Source organism: Condylura cristata, unplaced genomic scaffold, assembly GCF_000260355.1.
Source record: "Condylura cristata isolate star-nosed mole 26May11 unplaced genomic scaffold, ConCri1.0 scaffold00001, whole genome shotgun sequence".
NCBI lineage: Eukaryota > Metazoa > Chordata > Mammalia > Eulipotyphla > Talpidae > Condylura > Condylura cristata.
Genome location: NW_004567102.1, coordinates 27,755,812 through 27,779,588, shown reverse-complemented (window position 1 = coordinate 27,779,588; position 23,777 = coordinate 27,755,812). Strand labels below are relative to the sequence as shown.

Here is a 23,777-nt window from a genome sequence, read left to right as displayed (position 1 = left end):
TCAAAGATGTTTGTGTTCAGAAATTACTTCCACTAAATAGAACCTGAAGAGATTAAATATGTCTTTGCAGGCCTGTTACTACCATATCTGGAGTATGTATGCACCATACAGAAAAGGTGATTTTTATGAACACACTTGGTAAAGGTAGTACTTATTCTGTTGATATGTATACTGTTTACTGAATTTGAGAACCAAGTTTTCAGAATATGACCCTACCACCATACAATTCTACAAAGCAATTATATGGAATTCTGCATCAAAATTTCTGGTTGAAGTCAGAGCTTGGTCATTCAGATAATCTCTCAATTTTGAGATAACTTCTGTGGTAACACATTGTTCTTTCAAGATCAGATGACATAGTGTATGTGAAACCACTTTATTAACTACAAAGCAACACATAAATGCAAGTTACTAAAGATAAACCAGATGCATAAAAATTATTGTGAAGTATAGTGCTAAGAAACATTTCTATCATTTCTAATAGGGAAAAATTAAGAAAATGCACTTCTTTTACCACACTACAGTTTACTTATTTGAAATCTTGAATAATAGGAGAATCTTGCCATTTTTATTAGTAACTGTATAAAATTTTATCTGATACCTGCAATTGTACTGTTTACTTTAAAATATATAAAAGTATCACACTTGATTGGAGAATTGGAACCACTAACTTGGCAATGGTAGGCAAATTATCCAGGTAAGATCCTTTTATTTTTTTAACCTTGTTCTTCATTCTAAAATGGGGATAATACAATTTTCCTCACTACTTTCCTCACAACTCTCCTCCTTTTAGTAATTTCCAATAAAAGTTTCATGTGCATTAAGTGAAATATGCTGGCTTTGTAAACATAAAGGACCTGATGTAAACTTTGTTGTATAATGAGTTATAAAATTGAGGTTAAGGGTATACAATCATGATGTAAGAGATATGATGTAAAGTTAAATAGCAATTCTACCTAAAACATATGTAATAACAGGCATCTTTGCAAAATATACTGTGAAATGGGTTTAGAACAATGTCAAAGTCACTCTATTTGTAAAAACTATCACTAGTTAGGCTGGTATAAAACAGATGTTCAATAATTCACAATGAATAAGTATTTGCTTAACCCTGATGTTAAGGTATAAGAAAAAGAGCCATCACACATCTAAACAATATAGTCACAATTTTCATAAAACAGTGGCAGCCTAAAAGATTAATGGAATCGGTTCCCTTTATAATCAGGCTATGTACATTAAGATATATTAACTCCTAACTAAAAATATTTAAACTAAGAATTAATAAATTTAGTCAGTTGCAACATACCTTTAGTCTTAAAATAAGCTGCTGCTATTCTCCTTTATATGATTAAATTTTTGTGTGAGAGAATAAAATACATACAGTACATAAGCAAAATATCTGTGACTAAATTGTCCTGTATCAAAAAAGAAGTAGGAATTTTTATCCCTTTACTACATTTTCTTTTCTGATGCCTCAAGATATAGATGAAATTATTATTTGAAACCAGTCTGCATTATGCCTTTAAAATAACTGTTGCAAACACAGTTACAGAATGTTTATTTTTTAAATTTATATAAATTTACATCACTTTTTATTTTTGTATAACGTACACTTGGATGCTTTCTCCTTTCAGGGTAGTCCCCATAAAATTCCCACCACTAATTCACCCATGAACAATCACAATAGTAGCTTGTGCTTTGAATATTTATGTATTAACAAGTTGTAAACCTAATTCTCAAGACTCATTTTTAAGTTTATATTCCTAGCAAAATAATTTAAATAACAGCAACACTGATTGTTTTGATGAAACGATTATAAGTTTAAATGTATAATAGGGTCATCATAAATTATGGGGCTCTGGGAAAAGAAGAGAGAATTGTATGCGTCATAATAGGTTAATGTACGGCAAAAAATAAAATACTAGTTAGTAATCATTCATTATCAGTTTTATGTTTCCTAGTTGAGGAAGTTGTATGTTTTGATTTTTGAAACTACAAGTAGCTTCAGGGCTAATAAACATTCCCAAAACACTACGAAGCTCAATGACAACTCCAGTCTTTATTTCTGTGTTGACATGATGCTATAGTCTACAGAAGTAGAAACACTAAAATTCCCCAAAGTGTGACCAACAATTTACATCCACACACACATCCACACACACTCCTTTGTGCCTTAGAATAAAAAAAACATAATTTCTGGTCTTCAAGAAACCTAGACCAGACTATATATTCTCAGTATAAAATGACATAAAAACGTGTATCAAGAAATAATCTCTAAGGGCACTGAAGAAAGGGCATAAGATTCCCACATGATATTTTAGAGAGGTGTAAATATGATTTGAGTCCTAATGACAGAGGAATTTCTTCCCCAGAATCTAAATTTGGAATAGTAGTGTATCCTGAAGAGCAAATCACAAGTTAACAAAACTTATGGAAACTTTTTCTTTTCTCCAACACCAAGACTCTTTATAAATAAGAATTTGGGAAGTGCTGTACACAGGAGGGAAATATTTTACTGCAACTTTCCAACTGACCAGGCTTCCACATTGACACTGAGTATTCCATTCACGTGGGAGAACAGGTTGTCACGTGCAAAGCCTCGGAATAACCAGCCAGGAAACCCTGTGGAAAAAATCGGGGTTTATTTGTTTTCATTGTTTGGGGACTGGATGTTAACCACAGGTTCAAGAAATTGTAGTGCTGGGCAAGTTCACAGTAGAGCATTATAAGAAAACACTCGATGTAAATATCTTTAATATAAGAAAATATTAGTCTTTAGCCAGACTTTATGCCTAAGCAACACTAGAAAAACAATATTAACTGGCAATAATAACTCTGAATGTCAAATCAATTTCTGTGCCACTGTATCCCAAAGATATGGAAATAAAAATTAAAATTTATGGAGATCCACACATTATCTGATTTTAGTGTTATTAACTATAAATAGTCAAATGCTGATAAAGATGGATTATAAGACTTAATAGAAAAAATGTACTTAGAAGGGATGATCAATACTAATTATTATTTATATTATTAACCTATAAAAGGTAAAAATAAATTTACTCTAGCAAAGATTTTTTCTAGCATAAACAGATGTTTAAAAAACAAAGCTTCCGAAAAGTAAGTTATTGTAAATTTTATTTTTCTTTACTTTTGTATTTTATGTTTTGCCTTTTAAAAAATATTTGGCTATGCAAACAAATAATATGTAGATAAATTAAAAGAATCATTAAATGGAAAACTCCTTGATTGGCCATGAGAAATCACTATACATAGGGTTTTGGAGACTATTTTATGCCTCAATAACTGTTCTAGAAAAAACTGCTAAGTATCCATATTCATAAACCTTCAAAATTATAGCCACAGGAAACTAGGTTACAAAATACTGCAAGGTCACTGGTCTAAATTTCTGCTGCAGTGCAAAAGTAGTCACATTATTTAAAGGCCTCTCTTTTCAACTGCACTCCATTTCCAAAAGTCAGAAGACAATTCGAATAAGAGGAAGCACAAAAGTAAATGGAAATTAAAAGTAATATTCACAAATGCATACAGATTGCATATATAGTAATAATGAAGCAAATTAAGGTTGGCCACAGACTTATGCAAAAAATTTTCTTTCACAGTATCTGAATATAAGGGTTGGATAAATAAGTCTAAAACTATTTTCCAGTGTATTTTCCAGAAAGTCTGATGGCCTACAAAATATTAGTCTCTGCTTGGTCATAGGTGCTCTCTTGTGGAGAAAGGGATGATCTTCTACTCAGGAATACAAGTGAATCCTGTGTCTCTACTTAAGTCCAAGACTTCACTATTATCTACTTGTTCTGAAACACCCCTGAAAATGTACTTCAGAGAGTGCATATTCCTGATTAAACAGTACTTTGATCCTTTGATATGTATATATATACATATATATATATTTAAATTAGAGCAACAACATCAACAGAGGACTTTGAGAGGGATATGCAGTAAACTGATATAGGTATTCTAAAAACATTACTGATAACATTAACATACAGCTCATGTATCTGGAATATTTTATATTTAAAATACAGTCCTTTTTCCCTTATTGCAACTTTAATTTCTTCTATGTACTGTTCTTCAACATAACACTGTAGATCACAGTGATGATGGTATTCAGATTACACTGATCAGTGGTGTTGCTGAATATTTCAGTGAAATTTACATAGAAGAAATCTCTCTGGCATTAGTATAAGGAAAAGTCAGTGTGTACTTAATAGCTGATTTATTTTTATGTCATGGAAGTTGTAAATTTTATAGCTGATAGTACATGCATGTGATAATATTCTTAAAACAATGTATGTGATGATATTCATGATGATATTTGCAGTCAATACCCTTGCTTTCCCTCAAGGTTCTTTATACACATATAAGCATTTCAGATAGCTATATTTTTATACATTGTGTTGCTATATAAAGTTACTCTGGTATCAAAATAGATTTAAAAATGGGAATTAAAATAAAATTAAGCATGCACAAAGCACAATTTAATATAGTTACTATACTGTTTTCGTTGAACTATAAATTTTTCTTCCTATCAACCTCAAGCATTCTTGAAACAATAGGAAACATCACTAAAGTGGAACTGATGTACTGGTGTGCCTTACCCACATCAATCAGTAGAATACATTAAACAACAAATTAGCTAAGCATATTTTGGAATCTTGCCAAAGAATAGAAAGCAAGTGAAAAAAAAAATTCTTATTCAGTAAAAACCAGTAATGTATCTGTTTGAAAAACCCAGTAGGTCTTTGCTCACAGATTCACAGTTACCATCATAAGAAAGTTTCTTTGAAATTTATCCCCACCCCAGGACCATGAAGAGGCAGACACATTATAAGAGAGCAAAAGCATTGGTACAGACAAGTACAATGACATTAAGAATTCACAAGAAAAGGGACAGGGAAACTTAAAAACAAAAAACACAAAAATTACTTTTTGACCTTTTGGCTAAGACCAAGTATAAAAAAGTACACAAAACAAATTTGTTAAGAATCTACATATTCCAAACACTGAAATACTATGAGTATTTCTATGAGCATACTATTTAGGTACAACATACTATTTAGGTACCTGATCTTAAAATAAATATTATATAACAATGTAAAAAATTACTGTGTATGGGCCCTCCCTGGTGGCGCAGCGGGTTAAAGCACAGCACTAAGAAGCTAAAGCCACTTCCGTATGAGTTCGATCCCCGCTTGTCCCCCGCCTGTCAGAGGTGACCACATGGCACAGCAGACCTCTCCTGACCTGCCCACTGCTCCCCTCAGCAGTATACTTCGACGATCTGCCTGTTCTGCTCCCCGCTCTATCTCTGGTGAATCCTATCACCCTCTACATTTCTGGCCTGTACCCCAGTTCTGTATGAATAAATAAATCTTCAAAAAAATAAAATAAAAATAAATTACTGTGTGGCAGATAAAATTTTATAAGAAACAAGATGAATCCCCTTTTCAGCCTTATTTTAAGAGAAAGGGAGAGAAATATACAATTATGATGTGAGAGATTTTAATTAAAATAATATAAAAAGGTCACAATAATAACTGGTTAGCAAATACAGAGCATGTTAGAAAACACAGTCATTCAGAAAGAGGGATTAGAAACTAAATCTTTACAATTACAAAATTAAATCGCTATTTATTGGTGCAACCACAACAGAAAGAAACACATAGTAAATGCTTATTAAATAGTGCTTTAGATTTAGTGTTTACTAAAAGTAAGACTGCTTTCTAGAACCATGGCCAAATTATAGGCAACCTGGTGGGAAAAGCCAGCACTGGAAAACACATCTGGGACTTACTTGAGAGCCAGCTAAATTCATAACAAATATTCCCTAATTAAGATCTAGACTGATTTAATATTTTCATTAACATATATTGTTCCACCTATCAATCTCAAAATATTTTTGGTATTACGGGAAACAACTTCACCAAAAAATGGAATTGATGTTATAGTGTTAGCTTATGTATAGTTTTAAAAGCAGAATTACAGGAAAATGCCACTCATAGACAGTAAATTATAGTGATTACAATATTTCTAATATTCAGAGAACACTATCATTAATCTTTCCCTCAATATAAATATATATTTATTTTTAGAAACACTTTAAATCAATTAACGACTTTTGTTCAATTCAAAATGAGTTTGTCAATAGCACCTTCCAAATTTAATCTTATTTTCTCTCTAATTGGCAAGACTGTACGCAGAATTTAGTTTTAGGTATAAAAAATATTATTCCTGTATGAATATTACTATTCCTGAATGAATTCCTGTAAAATTTATTATTCCTGTATGAAATATGTTTTTTTAAAGAACTCAGAAGAAAGTTATTTTGCATTTTTTATTTTTCAAAAAAAGAACTTTTGAAATAGTTCTAATTTTAAGATGACACCAAAATTATGCTATCTTTCATCTTGCTAGCCTTTATGATTTCACTTAATACCAAGAATTCCTTCATTTCTATTTGTTTCTAAAGTGATGTACTAATTGTTTAAATGACAACAAATAACAGACACACATACACAAACACACATATATACGCCTGATTCATCACTTTCATGCCCTGATCTTTGGCACTATTACAATTTTTTGCTCACTTTAATTATCAATGCATCATATTTTCAATAAAACCTTAAGATATATAGTTAATTCACTAGCATGAAAATTGTACCCACTGCAACTTAACTTTGTAAAACCAGATAGGGAAAATGTGAAGAATAAAGATACTGTATTCAATGATTTGGTATAGTAAACAAAAAAAAAGGGGACAATTTAAGCAAAAACTTCTAAGACGGATCTTTCTCATTACATGTTTCTCACCAGTTCTCTAAAGGATCTTTCAGATTATATAAATATTTTCCAGTCTTTTATTCTGTGCTTATTCCTTCTCTCCCCCCACCCCATCATTTTCATGACCTCACTGAATAGTTCTGATGAGAGTAAAATCACATATACTAAAATTAACCATACTTAGGGATCTCTATAAAACATACTTAGGGATCTCTATAACTAAAGGTCTCATCTAGAACAAAAGTAGCCCCTGATCAGGGAGTCACACATATTTGTCAAAGAAATCTACTGTTTAAAACAAACAAAAATCTAGTCTCTATCAAGCCATTCTGAAATTACAAACCTTAGCAAGTATCAATTCATATAAAGCATAGTCCCCAATTCTTCTAAGTCAAATACTTTGTTATGTTTGAATTTTAAGTCATTTAAACCCCTTTACTTATATTCATATATGTAATAATTTATATTTTGGAAAGTTAAGCTTGGGAGGATATTTTACTATGATATGACATAACATGATAATATCTAATGGTAGCTATTTTTTTAAAGGTTTATTTATTTGTGCATACAGAACTGGGGTACAGGCCAGAGGCTCAGGGGTGGTGAGAGGCTTCACCAGAGACGAAGTGGGGAGCGAAAAAGCAGATTGGTGAAATACACTGCTGAGGGGAGCAGTGGGTGGGTCAGGAGAGGTCTGCTGCGCCATGTGGGTCACCTCCGGGGCACATCGAACACATGTAGAAGTTGCTTTAGCTTCTTAGTGCTGTGCTTTAATCCTCTATGCCACCACGGAGGGCCTCTAACGGTAGTTAATTTTTAAACGAGAACATTTTGAAGCAGGTCTTATGTTTATTCAGTCATTATGGAAGAGAAACAGTTTACCTTTGTAGACTTTTTCTACCACTTAACAAAGTTAAGTACATAACTCAGGTTTTAAAACTTGCCTGATGGTTACAAAATAGAGTTATGTGAATTCATTTACATGGTTTATAATTAGGTTTAGGAGATCAGTATACTCTTTAAGACTGTACATAAATTATGTGTGCAAAAGCATTTTTCTGTGTAGAGTCTATTCCTTTCTCTACTTCTGTGAAATAGAAGAATTCTATTTCTCTGAAAGGCCTGATGATCTTGCTCCCTCCAAATAGGGAACAAATGGCTAAGGAGTCTGGCTAAAGCATGACTCAGACTGGGGTCTTGCTCTATTGCCTTGGTGCTTTGCCATTACTTCAAGAAGTTGTCCTCTCTGGTAGGTTCCTAAGCCCAAGCAGTATGATTTTATTAAGACCCCTATGTAAGAAAAACATTTAGGAAATCAAGAAATCAGACTCAGAGTAAGTTTATGTGTGATAACATACAGTAAGCAAGGGAATTCATCTCAGAAAGTACTTTTATAAACAATATTATTTTCATGTATTTACTGTTCAGTTTTATTGAAATAACATTGATTTATTGCATTGTATGTGTGAATCACATTTTTAGAAGTCTTTATTATCAACAAGCATGAGAAATACTATATACAGATGTGCTAGTGTATCTTCCTTGATCAATGCCTTTAACAATTTCAAAAGCATTCACTAAAGAGGAAAAAAATAGAAAAAATAAAAAATTATCTATAATCTAAATAAGTTACTAGAAAGCATTATCTTGAAATGAAAGGAAAACTTCAAAGTGGATAAAAAATTGTTCCAATTTAAATCTACTTAGAAATTAAGAACAAGCTTCAAGGACTAAGCATTCTTTAGAGAGAGAAAATACACACTGCAATGCTAATAGGTTCTCATTATAAGAAGTACTTCAAAAGCTATTAATAAGTCTAAAAGACATGGCAGATGTTACATTACTGAAAATATGTTAGCACACACTACCTAATATAATCAATCACCTCTCTTTTCTGAAGTCAGTTTTGAATTCTCTTCAATGTTTATAGTTAGTGAAGATAAGCATTTGCCCCCCAGGTTTTTAAAAATCATACAACACATATAAAAATTTCTTTGAGACAGTGATTTAATTTAAACTTTTTTGTTATACTTCTATAACAAATTGATCAATTCATATGGGATTATGACAACTCCTGTCTTAAAGAAAAAGCTGGTCTACTTAAATTATTCTATACAAAATATAAACCAATTTTACTTGCCTACAATTTACAGATGTAATAAATATTATGGAAGTCTTAAGAATATTATAAGAGAAATATCATTTCACTGATTTCTTTATTTTTATAATTTGATATACTTCTTAACTTTTCCGGCCTTACAAAATTAAAAAGAATGGAAGCATTTATTTTATTTCATGAAAGTTGCCTGTGGGTTACCTGGAAGGGATATAGAGAAAAATATTGACTTGCCATTCATTAATAAGCTTGTCTATTTTCCAAGTGACTTCCACTAGTTCTTTAATAGGACTCTCCTTAGCAACATTCACTGTCAATACATCAAAGTGAAAATATCTCATTCATCTGAAGACCTTTTCTATCATGTCCTAATAATTAACTGCACCACATAAAATCAGGAGGTTGGAAGAGGCCTGAGTGGTAGGACAAACTCCTGCATGATGCAGAATCACTTTATTAATGCAGGTATTGCCCTCTTACAGTATGTCTAGAGACTATATAAATCAGACGGATTGGTTCCTCCAAGTTAGACAGAGCAATCAATCACATTGTTTTACTTTCATGCCTCACTTGAGTGTCAGAGCTTGAACCATCACTGTCTCAGTCTTCTGCTCATGACAACAGATGCCTAATGTTAAGAAGACTGGATAAATAAAATGATAATATTCATGATCTTTGTCAACTAGCATTTATTAGGAACTCTGTAACCACAGTTCTATTTATAATCACATCCTCTTTTCTCCTTTTAAAAAAAAAAAAATTAGCCCAGACTCATGGATGTTAACTAGTGTTTCACAGGCAGTGATCTGATTCATACTTTTGTAGGTGGGAGGTATGGTGCTGCTGCTACCCAGTTTCTCCTGATCTTTTGGATTTCAAGCTTTCCCTCAGCAGAAAGTGGAACTTTTGAAAGTCATTTGCTGAGAAGAGAAGGCAGGAGCTCTCCCCAGCTGCCTTCAGCAAAGTACTCCCTGTACCTGAGAGAGAGGGAGCATGGGGGCAGGGAGGAACTCACGATCCTGGCAGGTTTTCAGAGAGCCCCAGAGTCTGCATCCAGGGCCATATCAGGCTGCAGCAAAACGCGTGATGTCTCTTCCCCTTCCAAGGAGTACAGTCTAACGGCAGGTGCTCTCCGGACACTTCAAACTTGCGCTACACTTATTTAGTAAAATAGTAACAATGGCACCAAGACATTTACCAGTTTTCATTTAAAACAGCCATACTTTCCCTTTTAAAAAAGCATCAACTGCTAAGACACTGCAAAGGAGAAACAGAAAGAGCTCTGTTTCCACATTATATGAAGAAAATTGCACAGCTTTAAATTTTAATGATTCTTTTACCACCAGATGATCTTGAGCACCTGAAAAAATGTCATGATATTTCCTGCTGAGAAGAGTAGTGATTTTTAAAACTGGAAAAATGAAAACAAGAGATACAGGCGTTGTTACTCTTTTACCCAAGGTCATACAGTTAAGTTTTTGGCTCCAAACACCACGTTTTCCTTTACTTCTTTCTCTCTAGATTCTGTTTCCCACATCTGAATAGTGTTTCCTTTTCTCCACAGTGTGTAGCATCGCATACAAAATAACACCATTTCCACAATGTGCTCTAAAATCTAGTCTGTCAATTAGAAACCAGACTTAGTCTAACACTTCAAAAACCAATCTGTATAAACTTATATCTTTCTATTTTTAAGATTAACTCTGAACCTTCCAATTTTAGTAAATTTGGAAATATGTGAAAATAATTCTTTGATCAAACAGAAAGGGAAAATATATACTTTCTGAATTAACTATATATTTACACACATAACAAGTTTAGTTAAATACTAAATTGCAGGAATTTAACATGCACTTCAAATACTGATTTAAAGCATGAAATTAACTTCATCTAATACAACTATATAATAACCATTGCACTCTAAAATAACATATTTGTGTAGCTTCCATACTCATAGCAAAATGTTTTTTACTCAGTGTTGACAGAATCTAAATGAGGCATTTTAATGTCTTATTCTTTTGGATAATTAAACAACATATTCCACTAATATTAATTTTACATTAGATTAATATTATAACTTAGTTTACCTGTTCCTGAGGGCGGTGTATGAAGTAGTAGAAACTGCAGAAACCCAGCAAACATAACAGCAGCATCGGAGTAGTTAAATAAATGCTACTGGAATCAAATCACTAAATTCAAGCTGGCAGTGGCAACAAATCCACAACACAATAAAAATCCACCAAGATGACAAAGAAATTTTGAATAAAATTCTCTGTGGTCCTTGCATTCTAAATCAAAACCAAAAGAAGTCTGCAGTGCCCAACATTATACAACAGTGACACTAAAAAAGGCCATAAGTGCTGCTGTCATCAAAACAGATCTCTGCAGTGTACAGATTCTCATTGATTACCGCATTAATCCATAGTGCTCTGTGCTATACTAAAGAGGTTCCCACTGTAGCAAATGTGAAAACTTTGGTAGGTCGATAATTAACTATTTTCGGAAACAATTCACAGAAGTTGCTACTTTTCTATAGGCAGACACATGAAAAGCTGTAGCCCCTTAAAGCTAGCACAGAATAAAAGACTCAAATGCTGAAGAGCTCCTCCTGATATCCACCCAGTGACATTTTTACTGAGATTAACAGAGAACAAGAGTATTAGAGCAGACCCCCTCTGGCTTATGGTCCACAGTAAACTCACCTGTACTGACTTGGTCCCATTATCAATTCTTGGTCATGCTTCTGTTAAGGCCTTTGTAAGATCATTTCCTCTGCAGTTCCCCTAACTGAGAGCTCTTATTCAGCCCAGTGACAACTGGCACCAGGAAGCATAAACCCAAGCACAGGAGTGATTGTTGGGAACACAGAGAAAAGTGCTCCTTCAGGATGTTCCGGTACAGCCTAGTGCTAATGATGGCTCATCTCCAGGGGGCAAAAGGACAGACCCATATAAGTTCTGTCAGAGTATGGGTGATGGGGGTGGGGGTTTGCATTTCAGATAATTTTTTAAAGATGAATCAATAGTCCCATAGATTTTTTTGATTTAAGACATTTCAGAAGCATTATTCTCTCATAAGACCAACTACAGTTATCTTATCCACCCTCATATCATGAGTTATAGAACAAACTGCAATAGTAAAAACAAAATTAGTTGACTTGAAATTATGTCACTCCTCTAATTTCATATTTATCATGGTAAACCATTCAGTTTCCAGAAACAATAATGAACAATGATACAGTTTTTTAATCCATTGAGGAATGTTATTGAAAAGAAAAGGCATACTGCTTCTAGTTTGTTAAGAAAATGAAATGATCAAATGACAACAAAGGGAAAATTACAAACCACTTTTCAATATTTAAACCCAATACAATGCTTGTTTAATATTACATACTTGCCAAAAAATTATCTGATAAAAAAAAATACGGAAGCAGGGATCATCTCATCATCACCAAAGCAACTGCAAATTACCAGGTGCAAACACACTATTTTGAACATATTTTCTCCTCTTAAAAGACTTTATTTTTAGTCTCCAGTATATACTATACTTATTATTTTTATCCTTTCCACAAACTGACAAGTGTTCTTTAAACCAGTTAAAGTAAAAAAAAAAAAAAACAAACCAGACTGTGGTTTCTCTAATTTAAAAAAAAAAAAATATCTACTTTAACGATCCAGGAAATCCCACTCCAAGGGATCTAGCTTAAGTTGACAAAAGCACGAATTAATAGAGATATATGCACCCCTAAGTTTACTGCAGCATCATTTACAACGTCAAGTTACAGAAATAATCTAAGTACCCAAAGACAGATGGATTAAGATGTGATGCTTGTGCACACACACACACACACACACACAATGTAAAACTACTTAATATTAAAAAATTGAAATTGTGGTATCTGAGACAACATGGATTTGGAACTGGAGGGGGTTATGCCAAAAGAAGTCAGAAGAAGAATGAAAAAGACCAGATTATTTACTCATATGTGGGAAACATAATACAAAGAAACAACTAAACCAAAAACATGCCCCAGAAATCTGACTGCAGAACAGAAGCTACCAGAGAGGAAGATGGGGCAAGTGGAGCCCACAGGACTATGGGTAACTAAGTTGTGGGTGTAGTATTGTGTTAATCATCTGAGGAGGTGTGATACTACCCACAAATCATATACAGTGTTGTAATACTTCAATAATTTGCAGGCCAAACTATTGCAGGAAAGAGGGTGAAATAAACATTAATTGAATAACTATGTGACAAATACTATGCTATGTCATTTTTAGTCAATTCATTTAATTTTCACAACCATATAACACAATGGATATTACTTATATAATATTATGTATGAGGCTCAGAAAAGCTAATCTAAACTTGCCCAAGATCAAATGGTAATAGAGCTTGACTTTAAACTTGACTTTGAACTTGACTTTGACTTTCAAGCCTATGGATTAGCTTTCAGTCCACTGTGGGAGGTAAGAGTTATTGTAATTAATTTGGTAAATTAGCTCAAAGTTGTGCCAGATTTTGTTAAGTGCATGTGATGGTATGAAAAACTGGTGATGTAAGGAGGTTTTATAATCACCTATCTCTATTGCCAGTGGGGATTTTTCAGAGAAGTTTGTGGGGTTGAAATTATACATTTGCTGAATTTAAGTTGTACTATGGAGCTATCATAAGGAAGACAATGGTCTAGAGACAGATCTGCCGGTCCATTAAGGACACTGAAGAGAACAGATGTAGAGGAAGAGCCAAAACTTTCAACAACCAATTCACTCACTTACCTTATGCAAAATTGGTACCACATAATTTTACTGGATTGAATTTTAAGAATCCTAAACCAAATTAATTAAAACATTTTAATGCACTAAAATATCCATAATTATACTGTTTTTAAATATTTATTTTATATCTCCTTATTTTTTATCATTTTTACTTATCTCAAATTATTAAACACATTTGAATGCCATTAACATAATAGCTAACCCTTATTCTATCTCACAAATTTAAATTAATCTGATATAATTACCAGAGTTCTGCAAGAGTACTACTATATGAGGGAATATATCAAAAGTAACAAGTTATATTTGTAACAAAAGATACTTGATTAGCAAAGTAAGGTCTCTGAAATGGCTTGCACAGCTTTCAAATCTATGCAGCCAAAGTAGAAAACTAATATTAGAAAAATCAGATGGTGATGTTGAACTCATTGCAAAATATTCTTTCACTCATTTCTGGGCACCACATATTCAGAGAACCCATCTATACTAGCAGGTATATCCACTGAGGTCATATCTACATAAAAATTAGAAAAAAAATACCTTTTTATTATATCACTCACTTATTTAAATTCAAAAATTCATATTAATATCATTTACTTATTTAAAATATTTCTCACTCCTTGTGATAACATATTTCACAGCCTCATAATCAGCTGTAATTCCACAACCACTTTGAAGTCCAATATAATGATTTCCCTTTGGAGAGATAACACAAAACCTAATATCAATTGCAATTTTAAGTTTACTTCACATGTACCATTTGACCTTGGGTTGTTGTCTAGGTCAAGGTTTGTTTTAATGGAAAGGTTTCAGCTTCTTCACAAGAACTCAGAATCCATTATTTTTGAAACAATGACACAAACTTCCTATTGTTGGACTAATTTCCCACAGTCACTCCAATTTGTTATAGATTTCTCATTCTTTGTATTACCATGAGAGAGCAAAGATTGGGTCACACTACTAAACAAAACTCATGCACAATTAAGCAACTTACTATTGCTTTTCCTTATCTTTAGAGAACACTGACTTTCTAATCCTTAAATCTTTCTTGGCTTGGTTATTACACACAAAAATAAATTATGATTAATCACCTCACAATCTAAATTTAGGGCTATACTGTAAATTCAATAATTTCTTTTCAGAGAAAAAGTTGGTAACTGGAAAAGTTATACTGTGAAGAAAGTGGCACAAAATCACCCCACACCTGACACACACAGAATAGGAATATTTACACTAAAAAAACAGATACAAAGAGTGTTAAATCAGCTTTGTGCCCAACTGGATAAAACAATGAAGTGGGATTCTTATGCCCCAAACTCACTCTGTTGCTTACCAGCACATCCTTGCCGGGCCTCCACTGTTCCCTCTTCGGAATCAAGAGACCTCATTTCTTCCTACCCTTCTGAAGAGACAGGCACCTCAGTACACATATGACAGCAACCTTGTAAAGAAATCCAGCCTGAGGATTTCTGCCTGGCTTTTGAAAACAGTTAATGTCTTATCTAAGAAGCATGGAGTGTCTCCTCCATCATCCCACTCATATAACTAAACAACAGCAACAACCCTGGGGTCAGGAGCAGCAGAAAATGGCAACTGAAAGAAAATATTGGTGTAAGCATATGAAAGTCTCTTTGCATGAATGACTCAGGTCATTGCAGGCACTGTGCAGCTATGTAAAGAATCACTTGGATAAAATAGCATAGACAAACCTCGGTGGGCCTGGTGGTGTGGAGACTGGTAGCATTTACTGAAGAGAAGCATATTGGCATCTCTGTTGGGTTTTAACCAGATCCACAGGATTCAGGAAATAAGCTCTCTGCCAGATGACACGATGCTCCTAGCCATTCCTTCTGTTTACTTATCCCCCAAATTACTCTAACTAGTGTCCTTTCTCCTGCTGTGAGCTTATTTGCGAAGAGAGCTAAATAAAGGATTTTTATGACAACAAAATGGCCATTAGCCCACAGGATGATTTCTTAAATCATAACTCTTTTGCTCTCATTCAGTACCATTAAAATCAATTAAATGAGTGTTTCCTATTATTATTTCTTTGTTTGTGGAAATACAATGTTTTATTTCTTCCTGAAGAAGCCTTTTGAAATTATGCTAACTTTGAACATATTGTATATTCTTCATGTACAGCATTTTTCCTTCTATGGCACATACTTTTAAAGGTAGAGTACTTCTTTAGTTTCTGTATTTTCTTAGCAGAGGTAAATATATGTACATAATATTATGCAAATATATGTAAAACTGGGACACGTTTCCTACTAAGTGTGACTTTTCCAGATTATAAAGATTTTCAGTCTTAAATGGGATATATACTCCTATTTATAGGGGGGAAATAATTCTGTTTTCCTCTATGTAACTGCTACCACTTCACTAAAACAGGTACATGTAATTTTAATTTAAACATGTTATTCTATGAATAATCATTACATTTTAAATTTTAACATAGATGATGTTTAGTAAAAATAATGCATCTGCATTTACTCCATACCTCATGTCCTATAGCATAATCATGTTTAAAACAAATCTGAGCTACAGGGGAATTAGCAACTTATAGAAACAGAGGAATACATACTAAGACTGACTTGTTCTGGAAACTAAGTATTTTACTTTTCCTTTTTTTTTTTTTGGCTTACAGCATTGTGCTTTTTTTTAGGGGTTACAAGTTTGAAAATGTCAAGTGTTTGTTGTTTTGTGGCCCTTTGCTTTGTTGTTCTGTATTATACACAGGGAAGCAAAATCATTCAGTATTTGTCCTTCCAATTTATTTTGTTTAGCACAATCCCAGCTAGTTCCATCCATGTTATTGCAAATGGCAGTTTACTTTTTATTGTAGTTGAAGGTGTGTGTATGTATGTAAACCACATTTTTCTAAGTCATTTGTCTGCTCTTGAACACTGAGGCTGTAGGAAACTAGATTCTTCAGTCAACACCACTATACAAAACTTTTATTTTCAAATTAAACTTTAGTGCTAATGTAACATCTAAGAAATAAGATAAAATGTGTAACAACAGCCAACATTGTTAATGTTGAAATAATAATTAAAATTATGGTTTTTATCCTCAAAGTCCTAGTAATTGATGCAAAAATGATTTCACAAATAATAACCAATAATGTATTGACTTTCTCAGCTCCACATAATATCACCATCTTAAGAAAACAGCACTGAAATAAATGTAAATGTACATATTATTTCCCAATTCTCCCCTAATAATTTCAAAGCTGGAAAATATTTTTACTCTTCTGTAGTGGACTCATCTATGTAATGTTCTTTGCTACTCTCAATCACGTCTCATAAAAAAAGAAAAAGTTAATTTCTACATAGACAAATATAGCAAATACTTTTCAATAATGATGTCTATATTATCAATACTTGATGGGCTGATTCTTTGAGCCTGATTCTCTGAGGCCACAGAGTGAAGTCAGCCTATGTGGAAAAAACACTTTGCTATAGCACTGTAGTTTGACTAACATTGACTTCAATGACTAACATTGACTTCAATGTTAGTCAAACTACAGTGTGTTACTGAATTTGCCCTTATGCAAAGGCAGGATAAAATCTGGGCAGATGAGGGTAAATGTATTATATTTTAATCTATACTAATCTGTACATGTGGAACCGCCATATCCTTCTAGAAACAAATTTTTAAAATCTTTACCAACAGGAGTAGACTACAATATTTGTGAAAGTTTATAACATAAATAAAAGTTCAAATTCAAGCTAACTCCTCTAACAACACCTACTTCAATAACTAAACTCAATCCACAAGGATCTCTTCATTGTTTTGTATTTCCCTTGAGGTCTTAAAAGGATGGTTTGCTTTGAAGCTTCTATTTGCAAATTTAACTGATCCATGCATGGATCATCCATCCATAATAACACTGAAAATACTCAGTACTTGAGGGAAGAGAAGAAAGTTTAGACCATTTTACACTTAAATGCGATTATTATTCCTATACAGAGATGAGGAAACTGTGGCTTAGAGAGGATAAGTGACATATTTAGTCACTGGCAAAAAAGTTGAATTCAATAATAACAACAATGAAGCCAAAACTGCTTTACATCCTAACATCCTTAGGTTTGGAAGCTAACTTCTACCTAAGTATCTAGGATCTACTTCGAGGTACTTTGTGATTGAGACAAAATAAATATTCACCAATAAAATTGTATCTAATGGTCCTTCATGACTTGAGACTACCAGCCATGCCTTGACTTCAGAATACCAGTTATGGGAGATATTAATGAACAGCTGACAATAAAAGGGACACTGGTCAAATGTATGTAGAATTGAATATTATTTTCTAGAACAATCACAATGCACACTAACATTAAAGGAACTGAAAAGGTCTTCATTAAAGAAATTTTTAGCCAAAGTTAGTGCTGACCAAAATTAAATGAGCATATGCATTTGCTTTTGGCTGCACATATAAATACTGTAACTATTACTGGTTAGCAGAAATGTTCATTGGAGAAATGATGCATTATTAATACTGTTTATTCTGATTTGTTAATATAGCCTAAGGAAAAAATAAAGGAAGACAAGTAGTAGATTTCCTTTCATAAATTCAGAGATGATGGTCAGGATGATTTGTTCTTTCAGGTAGTTTCTGTAACAACAGATATAGTTCCATGTCTTTCCATCACTATATGTGCTGCTACCACAAAACACCATCAGCTATCTCCATCCTGACCCACATAGCTATGCTTCTGTAGAAAGGTCTTGCATTGGGCCCTCCCTGGTGGTGCAATGGGTTAGGACACAGCACTGCATGCTGGCCACAGCCACTTCAATGCAAGTTCTATCCCCACCCTGCAGGTGACCCACATGGTGTGGCAGACCTCTCCTGACCCGCCCTCTGCTCCCCTCAGCAGTGTGTACTTTGTCCATCTGCCTGTTCAACTCCCCACTCTGCCTCTGGTGAAGCCTATCACTGCCCCCTACACCTCTGGCTTGTACCCCAGTTCTGTATGAATAAACAAATCTTTTTTAAAAAAAAAATCTCAAAAAAAAATAAATAAATAAATAAAAGAAAGGTCTTGCCCTTACCTAATTCTATATAACTACACTAAGCCAACTACTGGAAAATTCAAAGCTACTAAAATACATACATAAAATAAAACACAAAGTCCAAGTGATCTATTTTGGGAAATTCTAATTATATATATTTAGACACAAGATAAATCAGCATTAAAAATACCACTAGGGAATTTTGTAGAGGTAACGGCAGCATTAAAAAAGGCAAGAATAGTTTTAAAGCCATGAGAATGAATAAAATATTAGGATTTGGGAGGGATTAATATGTTTACTTTTTCAGCATTGAAAGCTTCTTCATATTTTCAATCTCCTTAGTCATTTTACTGCAACCTATCTTGTATTAGGATTTATAGGTGTCCCAAAAAGTGTACCAGGCCCTATAAAAGGAATTCTGACTACAACTAGCATAGCTAGTAACTATCAACTAGCTAGCCTGAGAAAATTTAAAATGTAAAATCGAGAAACAATTGGATTATATCAAGGGGAATTGGATCCTTTATCTGAAATTCTGAAATGCAGGTAGAGCTCTAATTGTTTTTAAAATGTGCTAATGAAACCATTTATAAGAGAAATTAATATGAGCACAATGAATGTTGCTATTCCTTGTTGCACAGTGTGTGAGGGGACAAGCATGGGTGAAAGGGGTCTTTCATGTAACTGGCACCTGGAGTAGTTTCCAACAGTGTGCAGGTTTTTGTTTTCCCTCTGGCATGTTGGCATTCGTAGGCAACTGATAAATTCCAAATCCAAGAAAGGATATATTTATTTGTCTGTACAGGACTATGATTTAAGTAATAAGTAATACTACCTGATGAAAGATTGCATCATTTTTGTTATCCTATAGCCCAAATACATAGTTATCTATAGTCATGGACAATAACTATTTCTCTTCTCTGTAATCAATTTAAAAGGTTAAGTAGAAACTTATGGCAATGCATGACAAGATGTCAGCAGGTTTAAAAAAAAAGCACATAGTCAATGAGAAGTTGAAAGAGTATTTAAATGTTTCACATGCTTAATTGTTTTATTAAACTGATGGCTAAATTCACTATTTTAGTAGGCCTTTTCCCTTTTCTACTTGTTTTTACGTATTGGCAGTTCTTTTGTTGTTGCTAGAAGTACCTTTGAAATGTTTTAGAAATTAATCAAAACAAATCAAAACCAGCATTTTTAGTTGAGTTCTACCTTAATTTAATTTCCAAGCTAATCACACAGAAGTCTAATATTCTTTCTGACTTATCCTTACCACAGTCCTGGTTTGCTTAATCCTACCCCAACTAATTAAAATAAAAATTTTCTTCCTAAAAAGGCACAATATTCTTCAGGGCAAGATAAAAAGATACCTATATAATATTTCCTCGTCTAGCCAAAATACAATATCTCAAAAAAATTAATAATTTATTACAAAGCATAAATAAGGTAAATGGAGAGCTGAACTCTAAGAAAACACAGTGGTGAACAGGGCTGAAGAGCTGTTGGTCCACTGAAACCAAGAGAGGCAATGAACACAGGCAATGCCCTCTTCTGCCCTATGAGAGAGGAACTGAGTCCAGTTCATGAGGCTAAAGGTAACTCCATGCAGCTCCCATGGCTGCTGACTAAAAATTGCTGCACCACTGTGACTTAAGGACAAAGCACAAGAAGAGAAAAATTATATATGCATATACCCTGGTAGAATATCATTCAAGGAAAGATAACAAACTAATGGCATTTTGCTACTCCTAGACTCCTGTTAAAAGAAAAATAAAAAGAAGTCAGGAAAGAAAAATGAGATATAAAAGTTATTAATTAACAATGAAATGAGTAAAACATGTTAGTAAATCTAAGGAATTGCTAAAGGAGTGTAAGACTAAGTAATGGCCTGAAATGTTGTCATTTGCATTAAAGAGAAGAGGATATATGTTTGTATATGTTTTCTAAAGTAAATGAAAAGATTCAGGAAACAGCATTAACAGAGTGCATGAAAAGAGAAAAAGAAATGAATGTTAAACAGAAAATTCAAATTAAGCTAATATAAAGACTATTTATAGTAAGAGTTCAAATATACAAAAACAAATGAAAAACCCCAAACCGTAAGTTGAGTCATTCTCGATGATAAATTGAGTCATTTTGAATATTTTTCCAGTCAAATGTGCCTCCATATAATAAACACATTTTATGGTTTATTATGATACGAAGTAAAAACACTCATAGGAAAATCAACAATGCACTTCATAATTTACAAAGGGTCAGTTCTGATATTCGGAAAAGTCCTTAAAGACTACAGACCCATGTTGCTTGTAGCCTTGATTACTCATTGGAATTACCAGAAAAGATAGCACAAAGCAGTAACAATGCTAAGGGCTCAGTCCAGAACAATTTAATACCATTCTCTGGGATTGGGGCTTGAATGTGGCCATCTTTTTGTATGGCACTCCTTAAATGACTATGATGTGCATTCAACAAGTCCTAAAGTTCTCAATTCTGCTACACATTAAATGAACAGGGACATTTCCCCATATTAACTAAATCAGAGAATCCTTTTTTAGTGCTGCCCTGGTGCTTAATTTTTAAAAGTTCCCTAGGGCTTCTAAAGTACATCCAATGAAGAAGATCATAGATAAAAATCATCTCTTTCATTCTGTTGCCTATGGCAATGCAGTTCTTGAAAGACTGGGATTAAAACTGTTCTCCAGATCCTGTAACCACCTTCAGGGTCTTTTCCTTCCACAGGTCTGAAGTATACTATTTATTTCAGAGCAGAGATGTTTATCTCCAACATCTCTCATTGTTCAGGCCTGTCTTTCTGACTAGAATGCTATATTGATTCTTTCTGCACCAATTTTTCTTCAACTCCAACATGAAACTTTTTGGGCTTCCAGGTTTCCTCCTACACTTAGAACATGTACTACTAATATCTGCTTTCAGAAAAATAAAAATATTTTTATGCACTTGCTATATATCAGGTAAAAGGTACATGGGGTTATTCATTTACTCTCTACAACTACTCCATGAGATATGTACAATTACTATTCCTAATTGCTAAAATTATGTAACTTGCAGTTTACAGAGGGTAAGAAACATACTACAGTTGCTATTCTCTGACTGTGCCTAAAACTATCAGTGTCTTCATGAACTTAGATGTCGATGACTTCGATGAAATTATTGATGATCTTATGGACCAAAATGCTAAGCATTTGTGTTTATCATGTATGTAGTAAGCATGTACAGATCTTGGTCTCGCTATTGTCATGAATATTAATATTATGAACTGCATTTTACATCCCTCAAAAATAATTTGTTGAAGTCCACATGTACCTCAGAATGTAACTATATTTGGATATCAAGTCGTTACTGAGATAATTAAATGAAAATGAGATTAGGAAGCCCTAACCCAGTATGATGGGAAATGTGGACACATCCAAAGAAAAGATAAGGTGGAGGTTCCTAAAGAAGATGGTCATTTACAAGTCTAGATGAAAGGCCTGAAACAGATCTGTTCCACATGGCACTGAAGGAGCCAGTACTGCCAACAACTTACTATTGGAGTTCTAGCCTCCAGGACTCAGGAAATAAATTCTTGTCATTGGGACCGCCCAATAAGCGGTACTTTATTAAAGCAGCTCTAGAGAACTAATACAATCATCTCACCTTGTAATTATAGCTGTCTCAGAATAGATTACTGGCAACTGCTAAACCTGGTCTTTGGTGGAGATCAGACATGTTTAAAAAGACCCAATTGCAGAAGTTCAGCTCAGGTAGCAAAGAAAATTCAAAGAGGGCTACCGGTCAAAGTATTAAATACAGAACAGCAGTAAGAATCAGAGATGGGCCATATGCATACAGAAGAGTTATAAAGAAGATCTTGTCTGTTTTTTTAACATGGCAGCTGGCATTAGGAAAGTCTGTATCTACGTTCTAATTCTTAGCTGAGGATTGGGGTGAGGGGAAGACAAAGTTTTAGTTCTACAGGGACTTGCACAACAGAATTAGACTCAGTTACTCCAATTAAGGGACATGGATGTAATAATCAAAACTAGGCACAAATCTGGAACCTGGTCTCAGGAATAAATCAGAAGCCCAGACTGAAAACACAAAAAGTAGCAGATATGAGTAAATGCTAGTCCTCAGAGGGACAAAATAAATTCCAAGCTCTTCCAGTTACAAGAAAAAAAATGGTTTGGGACAGAAAATCAGTATGGTTTAACATCCATAATGTCTCCTTCTCTGCTCAATAATGTGTGAAAGGTGAGATTTTATTTGCTCCTGAAGTGTCTTCCAGGTCCAAGAGTCCGTTTTTCTGTTAAATTGAACCAAAAGTAAGGACAATCTTTTCACTACCTGAATAAAATGGGTCAAAAATACTGCAGTATGATTCTGCATTTTAAAAGGATACTGAAGAACACTTACTGAGATAAAATAGGTGGCAATGAATCTTCAATATCTAATTTTTTTCTAAATGGGCTTTGTATCATTAATGTCTTCCCTTAAAATGACCTTTAGTTAGACATCTTTTAAAACAATCTATATGAAAATTGTAAGCATATATTACATATAAATTTATATGATTATTTTAAAATATATAATCCAGATTTTATTTAGTTTCTCCTTATTCAAGAACAGGAATATTTTTCAGATGTAACTAAATGACTAATATTTCTAGCCATGGATTAATTTGGGAGAAATATTACTGGGTATAATCATGCTAGATTTACTGACTTAATTTCTTTTCTTTTTATAGCACTTCCTTTAGTCATAACTCCAGTTTTAGAATCAAGGAGACTTTCAGTCATTTATTCATATTAGGCAGAAACTGCAACTCTGAAATATTAAAAGTTATTATCTCACCAGAATTATTTCCAAAGTTTTCTTAATGCATATTCTTAGAAATTAGAAATTAACATGTTAGCTCAGACCACACACACTCATACAAACACACTTATTTGTGTCCTCTCAATCTCTTCCTAAGATTTAAGTTGTACAGACAATAAGAATAGTTAATGTCTATTCATTAGCCACTGAAGAAGTCAGTTTTCTGACACGTTTTA

The 23,777-nt window shown here is 33.5% G+C and overlaps 1 protein-coding gene across 13 annotated transcripts in view; it reads right to left on the bottom strand.

Annotated features, from left to right (window-relative positions):
* RIMS1 (regulating synaptic membrane exocytosis 1) overlaps window positions 1-23,777 on the bottom strand; it is a 418,725-nt gene that overhangs the window by 155,535 nt on the left and 239,413 nt on the right. The window contains exons 1-2 of one of the 13 annotated variants that reach the window (XM_012721835.1): window positions 11,017-11,061; window positions 2,535-2,622 (exon numbers count right to left, since the gene is read on the bottom strand). The exons of 10 other annotated variants lie outside the window; for them this stretch is intronic. In XM_012721835.1, the coding sequence (XP_012577289.1) occupies window positions 2,535-2,565 (31 nt within the window). In that variant the 5' untranslated portion in view covers window positions 2,566-2,622; window positions 11,017-11,061. Of the gene's footprint in view, window positions 1-2,534; window positions 2,623-11,016; window positions 11,505-11,631; window positions 11,717-23,777 lie in introns of those variants that run through there. 2 more of the 13 variants (XM_012721841.1, XM_012721830.1) reach the window with 2 other exon arrangements.